This window comes from Mizuhopecten yessoensis, unplaced genomic scaffold (genome assembly GCF_002113885.1).
Source record: "Mizuhopecten yessoensis strain PY_sf001 unplaced genomic scaffold, ASM211388v2 scaffold10589, whole genome shotgun sequence".
Classification (NCBI taxonomy): Eukaryota; Metazoa; Mollusca; class Bivalvia; order Pectinida; family Pectinidae; genus Mizuhopecten; species Mizuhopecten yessoensis.
This window is the reverse complement of record NW_018408622.1, coordinates 529,215-544,557: the sequence shown is the minus strand read 5'-3', so window position 1 is coordinate 544,557 and position 15,343 is coordinate 529,215. Positions and strand designations below refer to the sequence as shown.

General features: G+C 36.6%; 1 protein-coding gene across 1 annotated transcript; it reads right to left on the bottom strand.

Moving 5' to 3' along the window:
• Positions 1 to 941: 941 nt before the first annotated feature.
• Positions 942 to 15,069, bottom strand: LOC110461195. Its single transcript, XM_021514562.1, has 8 exons — positions 14,998 to 15,069; positions 10,982 to 11,218; positions 9,330 to 9,497; positions 8,804 to 8,872; positions 6,857 to 7,078; positions 6,170 to 6,331; positions 3,986 to 4,027; positions 942 to 2,452 (listed from the first exon to the last, which is right to left on the bottom strand). The coding sequence occupies exons 1-8, from the start codon at positions 15,041 to 15,043 to the stop codon at positions 2,367 to 2,369; spliced, it is 1,032 nt and encodes a 343-aa protein (XP_021370237.1). The 5' UTR covers positions 15,044 to 15,069; the 3' UTR covers positions 942 to 2,366.
• Positions 15,070 to 15,343: the final 274 nt, after the last annotated feature.

Below are 15,343 nucleotides of genomic sequence, written 5' to 3'. Positions count from 1 at the left end.
AGTTCACTATTATTCCGGCAAAACTATATATCTCCGCATACCACTTATTTCCATATATAAAACCATGAGTGGTTATTGTAAGTTGTAAAAATGTTAAATAATTGTTGCAAAATAATTATAAAGTTGAAATTCCCTGTTTATGATAAAGAACAGTAATTGACACAAAGAAGTGATGATAATGAGGGACAACGAGGTTTGGCATATCAAGGACAATAAATAGAACTTGGTGGAAGCGGTCCCCAGTATCTGGATCAGGAAGGAGATAGCTGGGGCAATGTATCGGCTGACACATATTCATAAATCTACAGGAAGGAAAATGTGTGCAATTGACAGATCGGGTTCCTAGAAAGAAGAAAAACGGTACAGGATGATTTTTCGGGAGAAAATCAAGCAAGACAACCACCCTCAAGATTTTCATAATGCAGGATTCCTTTTGCATGAGTTGCATGACACATTATAATGTTTCGAAAAAAAAATCCTTTCAGATATCTTGGAAAGAGAGTTTGTTTGTTTTTTGGTTTTCTGTCCATCAAGTGTGACCTTTCATTGTCCTGTTCTTTGTTTATATAAATGATCTTTGTCTGTCCTTTGGTGTTTTCTTTCATTTTTCTACCTCTCTTCTGGAGTTTAACAGCCCATCGGCAACTATGGTTATTAACGACCAGAAAATTCCATTTAAATTTCGAACGACCATTTGAGAAATCAAAATAACTGAAATCATATAAGATACCTTTTTAGTTAAAATATCGTGTACAAATTTCCATGGAAAGAGATGATATACCGATGCCGTAAAAAAGAGTCATGTAGAATAACGGAATCAAAATGTATAAAACAGACCATTGGTTATACATATAAATAGTTGAACAATGCCTCCATGAATCTACAGAAGTAAAAAAAAAAAAAAAAAAAAAAGGGGGGGGGGGGGGGGGTTTTGNGGGGTGGGGGGTTATGTCCGGAAAAGGGAGAGGACATCGAACGGATTATGAATAATCAGGATGTTACAGATGTTCACCATTGTTCACATAATGCTTGTTATGGTGTTGATCAAGGCCAAGCTAACATCCGTTAACTGGCAAACAGTGATTTGGACCATCACTGTCGAGTTGCCTCCTTGTGATCGTTGTTCAACAAGAATATAAACGCTAGTGAAATACTGTTCTGGCTTAAGACGTTAATTGAGTCAGACACTCCTCGTGATCGTTGTACAACAAGAAAATAAACCCTAGTGAAATATTGTTCTGGCTTAAGACGTTAATTGAGTCAGACATTCCAGATATATTGTTAGTCCAGTATAGATATGTATTCCCTATGTTAAAATTAAATAAGTGTCCATGTAATATAAATAAATAAAAACAAAAAAAAAAACAGGGAATACTGAGTGTCAGTCATTGTCACATAAATATGCAATTGATTGTGTGTGATACATGGGAAGGGATATGTAATATACCATATACATGTAGCCATATTTATATACCAAATGGACGGAGTATTGATTTTACTGGAAGGATAAACGTAAAACACATACTACTCACAAGTGACTGCACCTATACAATTTGACAATAGATACAGTACGCCAGAAACGAATTACACTGCATCCTACAGCTGTTTCTTCCTCCTAGGACTCACCGGTGATACCAGGGGAAACAAATTGGGAAATCAAAATTACAATACGTAATAAATACAGGAAGTTATATACCAACTGGACGGATGCTGTCTATACTGAAACATATTTGTTATGTTGTTATTTTAAACTAAGATCAATACTATATGATGAATTCTTTCTAGGTACGAATTTACTTATTAGCACTCTATGCTATAATCACGAAATTATATAAATGTTATACACACACATTGTCTATCAAATGTGCCAATAAAAGATGGATTCCATCTGATTGGCAGCAATAAGTCACTTTGAAAACACTTAAAGTTTTTAAGTTGTGCCTTGTTAGGGCCATTCTGCCTTTTTGACTTTTCGCTGAACCATATAATGCTGTATGACCAGATTAACGATCATCAGAATGGGATTTTGAAATGTAGTTGAAAGCAATGAAATGCTTCGATCATAACATCCTACCTTTTGTATGCTAAATATTCGTTTCTGGGGGATTCCAATAAGTAAAGCGTGTGAATATGTCTATAAAACATCGATAACCAACTTAAAGCATGTTACAAGATCTAACTTTTGTATTTTGAATTGATTTGTCTGATAAATATGAAATATTTCAACAATTATTTGCTAAAACCTGATGCCACGGATTCAATTATCGGGTCCTCATGTTTCACTGGTGTCGCGTTGTGTATAATATTGAATTTTTTTCCCTGAATAATGCTATAATATCCTATTTGTTTATCAAGCTCGTTTGTAATCACAACAGGAATGCACGCCCTCCAACCATCCATGCACACGCGACGCAGATGGCAAGCAGGAAAGCAAAGGGAGACAAATGAACGCCTAAAACAAAAACATCGAGAGCAAAAATAAGTCCAGCGTTACATCTACAACTCCTGACAGCATATTTTTAAAAAAAATACACAATTTGTCCTCAACTAAATAATTTCCGCACAGTTTTAGGAAATCAATTAAGTTGAAGATACTAATAAAATCATTTACAAGATACAAGTATTGTTATTTTAGCTAAATTTCAAATTACTATTATTATAACGTGATTCACGGCCCAGTAACACGTAATGATATTTATATGAAAAGTTAGCTAGAATAGCAATACTTGTATCTTGTACAGGATTATTTTGTTTTCATTAAGTACCTATGCTGCACCTATATCAATCCAGTAATATTACAAAATATCATATACGATCTTATGTAGTTTTATGAATGTCAAAAGTATCAGTTATTTAAGGATGTACTCTTCTGAGGTTTCAATCACGTTCAAGTCTCGTTTTGATCTGGTGAAATAGGTTTTGTAATATTTAACAAATTATGATCTAGTTTAATAGCAAACACGCATCTGAAAAATATGTAAGAAAAACTAGATGCCTGGTGTTAGCACAATTTTTTACAAGAATTTAAAAAAATACCAATTTGGCGGCCATTTTAAAAATGTGTATTAATGTGTATTTCTAGCGCTTCACAAAAGGCCAAAATTTTATCTTTTTTGACACTAGATTGATCACTTGAATTGTCGCTGTGTCGCCATTTTTAATTGTAGCAGATTCAGTTTTGCTGCACAACTTCATAATGTTCAATATTATAAAAAAATTATGCAACAAAGTGGAAAGTTATACATTATTGATATTTTTTTTACATACTTAGTGTAACTGAAGCACTTTTGATTTTTGACCCCCAAAAAGGTGAAAAATAACACAAATAATAATGGGACAAAAAAAAGAAAAAGCACACGGACCCCCCATTTTTGTGTCTGTTTTAGAAAGGGAGACACATTTTCTTTTAATTCATTAGATATTAAAAAAAGTTAAATAGCAGAACTTTTTATATCAAGCGTTTAATCTTCAAAACAAATGGTGAAAAAACAAGTATTTTTTCATTAAAAAATAAGGGGTAGGGATAACTTAAACCGCCTTTCTGAGTTAAAAGAATAAGATTAAGAAATTTTGCTTACATAATTTAAAAGAAATAATATTTTTATCAATTCTACAAACATTCATACATATTTGACTTGGAAGAAATTGTATGAATTTGTTCTGCTAATGGTCAAAACCAAAACAAATCACCTAAAATCACATATTGTGTTAAATTGGTATATTTGACCGATCATAGCACAAAAACGAACACACAGACCTATGTTTTGTTTGCATTTTCTACTATGCCACTAACTCTTTTTTTCCAAAAATCCATATAAGAAAAAAAGTTTAATACAGGATTTGTTTTACTTCTCAGAGGTGTACATCCTTAAACATTGACATTTTTAACATTTTTTTTTATTTATAAACAGTGTTAATGAAATCTTAAAATTAATGTTGACATACGTGAATTGAGTCATTGGCATTATGTAACTGACATACGTACCGCTGTTGTCGTAACCACTAATTTCACACGTTCTGTCTTGCCCTATTACAAAATAATTACAATGAAATGAACATTTCGTGTATTTAAAACATTATAGATATTTCAGTGAGGGCAGCTTTTATATACTAATAATGCATAACGTTGAAGTAATATAGATTTACCTATAAACTTAATTGTTTAACAACAATTATGAAACAAGTTATTTCAACTTATGTAAATCACTCTTGTTGGCCCAGATGTTAGTCCACGGAAGGTGTTAATGTGGGAGGAAACCGGAGTACCCGGAGAAAACACACCGTTTCATGTCCGATCAGGGAATCGAAACCCGGCTTCCTTGGTGAAAGTCGAATACACTCGCCACCCAACATTCCTGGTAGTAGATTTCATACTAGTACTGCTGTAGTATGTTTTATGAAGCAACTGTATTGTACGTAGACTATATAACGGGCCTTTAGTGTTTAATAATATTGATTGATTGATTGATTGATAGGTTTTACGTCCGCTTCACTACCGAGTAATTCGGTTATCCAGCAGACGAAGAAAAGGCGGGGAAATGAGTAGAAGGGATACAGTATGGAGTGAAGGGATAGAAGAAGGAGACAGAGAAGAGAAGGAGCCGTCTGTCCTTAATGTATTTACTCTATAAGTCTAATTTGTGTAAGACGGCTCCTAGGCCTAATGCTGCCTTATCCTAACACTAGTCGTATAGCAGCACCAAGTCTGGACCGGTAGTGAGATTGAAAGCCGCCAACATTAACACCAGCTCCTAACTATTCTATACATTTGGTTTGTATATATAATTTAAAGTCCTTCAAAATGTCTTAATAAAGAGACCCTAGTTCTAACGGCCGAAAATTTGAAATAAAGCTACCCTATCCTCTGTGCCGGCGTTTACGCGCCTACTCTTTTTCGAAAAACTCAGAGGGATCTTTTTCGTGCGAGACTGGACAGTTCTCACACGGGCCACCATTTATAGTCCCATCCGACGGACAGTGTGTTAGTGGTTAGTGGTTAGAGTCTAATATAGCATCCTCGCCTTAAATAGGCGCCTCATTGACTTAATGTTACACCGTACACAAGAAAGAGTCAAACACTAATATATACAAATTACACTTGCCCTGATATTGTCGCCTTAATAATAATGTCATTATTTTTATTGAAGGAAGATGAGGTCACTCGTAACTATTGACATCAGAATTAAGTGAATCCTAATTCAAACTTTCAACAATCATTCAAGTTGTACGGAATTAGTTGAAAATAAATTTGTGAGGAAAATGTTCTCTGGAAACTAAACTTTTATGAAAAGCAATTATATAAATATGGCGGCGATATTAACAAGAAGGGGACATACTTTTTAATTTTATAATTTGGAAAGATTTTCATTTCAGTCAGTTTCATTGTATGTTATCGAGGAATAAAGGATTTTTCGTCAAGACAACAGTTAAGATCACATGAAAATGATGTCAACAAATTATAGGGTCACTCAAAGGCCTCAAATATTGCATCTCATTCAATGCCATAATCTGGAGACGTTGGCGTTCCGTCCGGCCAAACGACGGGCTAAACGGTGAAAGCATTTATATAACAGTCGATTATGCCACAAACTAAATCAGATAGCTTAGTAACACACTTTTTGAATATAGCCCACGTCACAAATTACGTTTGCATTTCACTTCTACCATTATGAAAGCGTCATAAACTTACTTAAAGCCATCTATAAATAGACTTATTCTTCCTCAACTGGAGTTGCCACCTTATAACCTTCATTACTTTATGCATTAGTCTGATCAGTGGATATGGATTTCATTTCTAAACATATTAAAGTTTGATCTGTTCAATAATCAGATCACAATTGACAGCCTTAATAAAATATTTGTTAAATTCCATCCACATCTTCTATTGATGACGTCACACAATTGAGTCTCATGCGCGAAAAATGTGCATCACCCGCCAAAATGTATTATTGTCGACGCCATGGAAATTTGACACGTTCTATATATAGTTAGGTTATGAGATGATACCTCCAGTTTGCAAGAACAGCAGTTATTCGGTGATATTCAATGTAGACTGTGAATATAAAACAGTAGGCCGCGTCAAACTTAATAAACTTACCAAAACAGTAGACCGCGTCACACTTAATGAACTTACCAAAACAGAAGGCCGCGTCACACTTAATGAACTTACCAAAACAGTAGGCCGCGTCACAAACTAGGGTACTTTGTAGCTTGTAGACGTGGTAAGTATCGCAGTGTTTAATGGAGATGTTGTAACGATGTAAGCAAGATCCATCAATACCGTTCTCACACGCAGTCCTGTTTACCGTGGCGCCATTGGTAGGGTGAGTTCCTGTAACAGCGAATATTGGTATAAGACGAGAATCACAAAGTTTTAAATATAACACTTATCAAAGCTATATAACGAATCATACGAAACATACAGTGCAATGCTTATGGTCCTACAGATTCTGTTTTGCTATGTTAGTAATTGCGGTCTGGAAATATATGGGAAAAATACAAAATAAAACCTTAGTTTCCATTATGATAAAAAGTTATTTATGACTATTGACCTTGTTTCATGCAATTTGAATCCACGCATTTGCACCTAGAAAGAGAATCACAAAACCAGTACTTCTCTAAGTTCTTATCAGTGCCCTTCAGACAGGAGTTTAATTTTTCATTAGTGTCCTATCGATATCAGCGATTGACAGGTATTCTTAAAAACAGTGTTTTGCCTGCAGCGGGACAGTGATTCTTTAAAACAGTGTTTTGCCTGCAGCGGGACACTGATTCTTTAAAACAGTGTTTTGCCTGCAGCGGGACAGGGATCCTTAAAATTCAAACTCCATCAACATGTAGATATGAAGGTAAATACCGTTCATCCATATCGGGAATGATGTACCACACATGTTGATGGGTGGGGGTTTGGTCACGAGTTCCAAATCCTTCCCGCCACTTTTTACCCGGTACCAAACGTCTTCCACTGCGTACCGGTCACATATTTGACTTTTCACGTCACCAGAGCACCGTGTTCCCCGACCCCCAGCATGGTGTAGGTTATGAGTAGTATTGCAGGGCTCTGACACTCCCAGATCCACTGTCAAATAAAAAGCAAGTTCAAATTAATGAATAATAATACTGACAAAAATTAGCACCTGACGAGTTCATTTAAGATATAACCAGGATTATTTAGGGGTTGTACGGTTAGTATCGAAAAACTCTGTGCTCTTTTGGTTAATAATTAGAGAAAGTTTTATCAATCTCTGATAAAAATAAAATCATTTGCCAAGCAACTTCATAAGTTATCATTACATCATTGCGGGATCCGACGTCATCACTTTTTGTGTTGTCCGTTGTTTGGTTAAACGATATAACCTGAAAAGTCCTCCATTTGGGGAAAAGGCGGAATTCAATTATAATGTATTGACATAAGTTGTTTTATTATATGCATGAACATTTCTCGTAATCACATTGGTCGGATCCATATTGATTTTTAAATATAGCCTATATGGAAATTCCCGGGAACCTGTCGTAGCGCATGCGCAGTTAGACCGGAACGCGATCTGTCAGACGACAATAGAAGATGGCTGCTGGTGAACGTTTCTCCTCCGTTAGGATAAAGATGCTGCAGTTAACATAAAGAAAAGGCCATTGAACATGCAGTGCATGTCCTCCATGCTTATCTGAAGAAAAAGAACCTAGACGATGTCTTCGAAAGCTACGATGCTGAACTGTTGAATTCAAATCTGGCTAAATCGCGTACAAAAATCAGAACCTTGAGTTTTGCTTTGTTTTAATTTATTGTTGAAGCATATAATAAAACAGTTATGGGTTCATATCTTTCAGGTTCGTATCAAATCATGTTCAGCAGCACAAAAAGGCCATAATTGTATAATAATGCATGTAGCCTTATCAAAGCCAGTACATATAGAATAGTCTAAAGTCGGAGGGGCTATCGTTTAATATGTTGCATTCCCGACCCTTTATCTTTCACGATAAAATAATCAATGGAGGTAAATCTGACAGACTATCCAGACAACGGGGTTTATCAAACAGAGGTGTTTTAAGATAGGATTCTTTTATCTATACCTTATTTGTACTCCAGCAGGGGTTAGAATTTCCCTAAACCGCTGTGTCAATTAGGAAGGATTTAAAAATTATTATTGAACAAGGAGACTAAACATAAGCGTCGGCACTAGATAAAATTTTCAAAAGAAAATTAAAAGGAAGGTTTAGATTTTAGGAAGAAGACATTGAGGAACCATTTGACAGCAAATCATTAATGGAACCTAAATGTCACACGTCTTTATCAGATCAGATCAGAGAGAGAGAGAGAGAGAGAGAGAGAGAGAGAGAGAGATGAAATTTTAAAAACATATTCCTATTTATCTAATTACAGAAAAGAATACTCCGTAAAGAGATAAATGAACAGTGTTATAACAAGTTTAAAATAAAGTCTCGTGTTGTTACTTTAAAATTGTAGGTTGAAAACCTTTCAAAATTTTCATATTTGTGTCTATTTTGCATGTTTAGTTATCATAGTACACCTATCGATAAAATTCCTGATTTTTTCGAGTATCCCTGTTACTTAGCCTGGTGTTATACAAGGAGGTTTATTTCGCTTAAAGGTTTTAATATTGAATGCATACTTCTGCAGTTATTGTTCATATTTATTTGTTGGGAAATTTTATTTAAAAAAAAAAATGATTTGAGGGCTTGATGTTGACCTTTTCAAATACATGTTCATTGATATGAAATCTTTCAAAGATTTTATTTTTTTAATCAGGTGTAAACACATGATTCTAAAACATATTTCCGTTACCTGTTGAGGGTCCGGGTTGCTGAGTAGTTACTGGTGCTGTAGTGGTGGAACCATGGCAGACATCGTTACCTGACAAAGTTAAAATAAAGTGTTAGAGACTTGATCAAGCTAAGAAGTAAGTATACCAGCCACTACAACAAATCAGTTGAATTTCGCCATTTAGGTCACATGGTTATGGTTGAACTTTTATAAAGTTTTCAATTTCACCGTTAAACTTTCAGGGATTATCGTGTTCTCTAAAAACTCTTTCTACCATGTAAATGTTCCCGAAACTGTTTCATATAATTATTTCATAAATGCACAATCCTACATATTTCATATATTCCCAAAAAATACTTTCTATCCTTCCCCAACATCCAGGAAAATAACAACAAATGTGTTGGCGTGTTGATGGTTGGTTATCTTTTAAAATATGTATAATTATTTTACAATATGTTATCACTACCCTGAATATAGGTTTGCGTACGACAATTGCCGTAAGGACATAGCCGGTGATGACGTCACTGTGACAGGACATGACACGTACCGAAGCAGTAGGCCGCGTTAAACGTGTCTGTAGCCCGGAGTTTGTAGACGTGGTATGATGGCGGGCAGCTCACCACGGTGATGTTGTAAGCGGTTTGACAGACGTTCTTTAAACCACGCATACACGCGGTCATTATCTTCTGGGTACGATTTCCTCCTGGGAGGGACCCTGTAAACGCAGAAGTAACAAGACTAAGGCTGTAATAAAATGAATATTATCAATTACTAAAATAGTTGCAGAAAATAAGAAGAGATTGGAGCGTCAGACAAAGATGATATCATTTCCATTTGACATTTCATATTTATAACACTGGTGTAACTTAATGTCTGAGTTGTATCCATTACATGAAGATATGACATGAAAAGTTTGAAAAAACTTAAAAGGAAGCATATTACTCATTTGATAGACTGGCTACCAGCCCCTAAGTTTTATGAAGAATTTCTCGGCTGCATTTTACTACTAACTTATCTCCCCCTAGTTTAGAACTAAGAATCAGACATCCAAGTGATCACATTTTTTAGAGTTAAAAGTTGTTTCTTAATTATTCAATATTCTAGAGACGGTGGCCAGTCTACTCATTTGATATATTGTTTGTTAACTTTATATTAAAGCATCTTCTGGAAATGTTGGGGTTTTGTCTATTAATTTATTTTATAACTCGCATATATAATATCCTCAAGTCTTACTGGATGTCGCTGAGAACCGCGAAAAAAATGGACATCTGACAATCTCATAATTTGATTTAAGAAATCGAAATGAAATGTAAAATGTAATTCACATTAATCGGAATCGTAGATTTTATATGTTTGCTAGTGCTAATTAACTCGTGATATGAATGATCTGTTCTACTCGGAAATTATCTTTGATATAAAACAAGAAACCATTGAATATCCTTTATTTAAGACAATGCTATTAATCAATGTTTGTTTATGCTATCAGGTAATTAGGGACATGTTTTCTCCAGTTTGTAACTTCATCATGCGTAACAACCCCGTCAAAGTAATAGATTGCACTCTGGGTAAACCGATTTTTTTCCAATGCGAATATATTAGTCCTAACCGGCCATTGTGTTTGGGTCTCTAGAAAATTCTTCTTTAACTAAAGATATTAAGCTTACTCTGTTCAATAAACCAGCCTTGTAATAACATAACGTCACACATAATAACATGTAACTTTAATAAAAGAGTCTTGGAAAGTACGAAATTCTGATGCTTACACAAATCACTATAATGGAACGCATTGTATTTATTATACCTCATCTTGTTAACAGCGTGTCTGATTAGGTGATACTGGTCACATGACGGGAAAATAAAACGTAATGTCGCCCTCGCGCGCTTAAGTTTCCCCCGGCCATATTTCCCTTATTCGGAGCCTCTCTAGAACATTCTGTAAGAGCCACCACAACCTAGATCCAAATGACGGAAGCAGACGACAATTTACTATTGTGTTATTGTTTTTGGATGATTTTTTTTCGTCATAATAAATTATTTATTGCCTTGCTGTAGGGAACCAGGATTCGTCGTTTCTCCTCGATTAATCATGTGTCAAGAGGGTTAACCTCAAAGACACGAAGAATCGTGTTTTCCAACAGTAAGGGGGATACTTGGATATTGTTGCATTGCATTTTTCATTGTAAGTGTACACAAACTCACCATTCAGCCAGATAGGGAAGGAGGTTCCACAGGTGTTCAGTTCGGCTGGGGAAGTTGCCATATCCAGAAACAGATTATCTGTCGGAGATTGATTTGGTACATGGTACCAAACAGTCTCATTGAGGGCGTATCTGTCACACACCTGGTTACTGTCACTGATTACACATCGAGTTCCCCTGTCCTCGTGACGATGGAGGACTTCGGCTGTATCACAAGGATCCGGCTCTGCTTGGAAACCTGCGTTAAAAATGTGTTAATCAGATGGCTGCTTCCAAAAAAAATACTGTTTTATTGGGAAGTTTTGCAGTGTTAACATTTTTACTTAACTCAACGTGAAAGCATGCATGTGCAAAGATGGAAACACTCTATAAAATCACCCTGCAGTATAGGGAAGGAATGACCTGCTGTATTCCACTGCATGCTATTGTAATACATGTAGGCGACTAATGTGGGACCCTTACAGAGTCGGGGTTTCCTTTGTGTCCTCTGTTTAGGGGACATCGGAGAGACACAAATTGACATACTGACCCATTGCAATAATCGGTATCCAGTCTACTCAGCTGAAATGAGTATGTGGTTGGGCAGTGCTAGCATTGTAGAATGCTAGCTGTGAGCACCGAAATGGTAGCACCGGCTGTATGCTCCCCAGGGAGTTGAGAAAGAACCACGTATAATAATTTGTGAACCGCTTTGAGTCGACCTACGAACTAGGTTGTGATAAAGCGGTACAGAAGAACCTCGAATTGTAAGTATTATTATTACTATTATCTATATTTCTTCTATGCTTAATTATCTACTCTTTCTTTTAGGCTGGTGGATCCACTCACCTGTATATGGTCTTAGCGGTGGCGAGTACGTTAAACGCCATACTAACAAACAAACTACATATATTATGCATTATAGCAGCGTTTACCCACACCACCAAATCAGCCAAAATACGAAATATTCCGATTACGAACAGTTCTCCATTTAAGTCAGGCAATATTGATGAAAATAAGTAAAAGCATAATAATACCTAAATTTATATATATGTGGGTCAATACCGTAACTCAAAACATAAACGGTATAATTGAAACAAAACACTGGTGGAGAGGGGATGGGACTTGACAATTATTATTTGTTATGGAATTTACCGTGTCAGAACGTTCAGGTCAGATGACGACGGTAGTCAGAGAGACATACTGGGCGGAATTGGTTTGGTTTGGTTTGATTTTGTTTAACGTCCTATTAACAGCTAAGGTCATTTAAGGACGTGCCTCCATGTGTGTAGTATATGCGTGCTTGCGTGTGTGTATGCAGGAGAGAGGGTATGTTGGTGTGCTTGCCTTCTTGTGATAGCGCAGAACTGATGCCGACTGTATAGTGGTATCTCCCTTAAATGCCATACCGAAGGCACCAAGCACAGCATTTCCGCCCGGTAACATTATACTGACAACGGGTGAAACAGTTGTTACCATTCCCCTTTATTCTGAACGTTAAGCAGGGAATAACAATAACCATTTTTAAGGACTTTGGTATGTCCCGGCCTGGGGACAGAATCCATTGCCTTCCTCACCTGGACGAGCGCTTAACAGTCGAGCCAAAAGTGAGGTGTTGCCAAGCAAGGCGCTAGGAAATGAAAGATAGTTAGAAGTAGAAAGAAAGATAAAGATGCCAAATAGCAATAGGATAGATGCAGGGGAAGATAACACTACAGAACATGACAATAAAGGCAAATATGGGGAGTGTTTATTATTTGGCATTTCAACTGTTGCCTACTATAAAACTATCGTCTTATTGAGCCACTTTTGTTACTCTTATTATACTCGAAATACTCAAAATTGGTACCTGTATTTCAGAAAAACCTTTGACGCTCAAAATTAGATAGAGTTTTGAAAAATATGTATTCACGACAGGATAAAACTTGTATTCCTGGTATATTACTTCAAGATGTAGACGATTAACGTATATTTGTCTTATAAGAGATATACACTTTTATTTTAGGAGGGATTTAAATTAGATTATTTGTTATTTACTGACCCTGTTAGCGTCGAATAGGATGTTTGGATTGCGAAAAATATGATTGAACAATCACCCAAACACCGCCAAACGGGAAAGTTTGAAAAAAAATCATGAGGTATGCTTCACACTTTTGACCAATCAAAATTAGCGTTAACAATTGCATCGTAAAGAGTAGTGTCTCTTAATATTTCCACCCCTGCAGGTGGGAGATCGGGAAAAGAATACACCTGCTGTTACCCACGGCATGTATCGTAGGAGGTGACTAATGGATGAACCCCCTGCAGAATTGGGGATTTGCTTTGGTGTCCTCAGTATTTGGGGAAACAAAACCGACCAAAATAAATCTGCTGCACCCATTGCAATATATGGGATCTTAATCTTTCTTTCTACTTTTAGCTATTTGTTATTTCCTAGCGCCTTGCTTGGCAACACCTCACTTTTGGCCTTAATGTTGAGCGTTCGCCCAGGTGAGGAAGACAATGGGTTCTGTCCTCAGGCCGGGACATACCAAAGTCTTTAAAAATGGTAGTTGTTATTCCCTGCATAACGTGTAGCAGTTAGGAAAATTGTAACAACTGGTTCACCCGTTGTCAGTATATTGTGACCGGGCGGAATGCTGTGGTGGGTGCCTTCGGCATGTTATTTCAGTGAGATAGCACTATAACGTCGGCATCAGATCCGCGCTATCACAAGGGGGCAAGCACACCAACATACCATGTCTCCTGCATACACACACGCAAGCACGCACACACGACACACATGGAGGCACGTCCTTAAATGACCTTAGCTGTTAATAGGACGTAAAACAAAATTAAACCAAACTTCTTAATATTTGGATAACATCTTTAGTAGTACTGATATGTGACATTTGGGTTAAGTTTTGCTTTTTGCTTTTTGTTCTCTTTATAAGTAAGCTTAGGTCATTTTACAACGGGTGTCTAGGGATACATTGACAATATTAAATAGTTGGTAGAAGAGAAAAGAAAGAGATCCTGAATGTTTCAATAAGGACAGCAAACGACACGAAGGAAAACCCACGGTACAAACGGGGACCAACAATAGCCGCCTTATACGATAACATGTAATGGTGTACAGAAAGTCATTCAACTAGCCTACAGGAATTACAAGGACTGATACAAGCAAGTATGACACTTTAATAACGTAAACGTATACTTTAGCGGTGTTGTAATTTAGCGCTTTTCGCACTTTAAATATTTCGCTATATTGATATTTGGCCATTTATAATTTCTTTTTATAGCTTTCTTTGGTATATTTTTGCAAGTATACCATACATGAAATGGCTAATCTGTTAAAACTCGATAAAATGCTAAAATGTTAGTCCGCTTAGATAAGTACTTTTTCAGAACATGAACTATTGTCAAATAACAAAAGACACTGGTATTACAAACGGTTTAAGTCAATACCGGTTTTGATCGACAACTAACTAATGTCACATGATTAGGGGTATATTAATAGAATCCATCCCTGATGTGAGGTATGGATAAGGTTATTCAAACTCAAGGGATAAAATATTGAGCAGGAGACCCGAGGCTTTGCCGAGGGTCTTTTGCTCAATATTTCATCCAAGTAATGCGATCCATGCCCCTGTGATTTCATCCCGATATTTTATTACCTCATATTTTATTACCTCATATCAGGGATGGATTATATTTCTTGCTTATTACCTAAACCCCGTAAAAACAGCTGCTCTTCTAGTAAAGTTGTAAACTGTCCGCACATTCTCATTTGCATATGAAGCCCGGCTGGCAATTGTTAGTGACGTCAATGACCCTGACTGACCCCAACAGGGACTGACCGAGCAATAGCGTGACCCCGAAAGGTCACCATAATTCCCCCGCCAGTCTGCGCGTGTAAGCGATCTAGACCCGTGGGTCGGATAGAATTTCCCAGCACAGCCGGAAATGCGGATATCTCGGTATAGTAAGCAATAATACAGTGTTACACCTAAATCTAGTATGATAAAACGTTCTTCAATAAGATCAGGCATCACTTACCTTGTAAAAGAACACTGTAAGCGAAAAACAAAAACAAAATCGCCATTATGTAGTAGCAGTAGTGGCCTTTACGTCAATGCCTGTAGTTCAAACTAACTATCTAATGGAAATCATGAGATGGTTTGTTTTTCTTCCACTCTAAATTTGAACATCCTGATACGAGACGATAGGGATGTCAAGGCAACCCCCATCAGGGGGCTACTTCAGCACAGCAGGCCGTGTCACGTCTGTGTGGCCCTCTTAGCTGGATACTTCCATCGATGACAATTTATTATCTACCTGAGATAACCGAAGTTGTTTCAATAACAATCAGTTGAATCATAGGGAACCTGTATTTGGGTGTTCA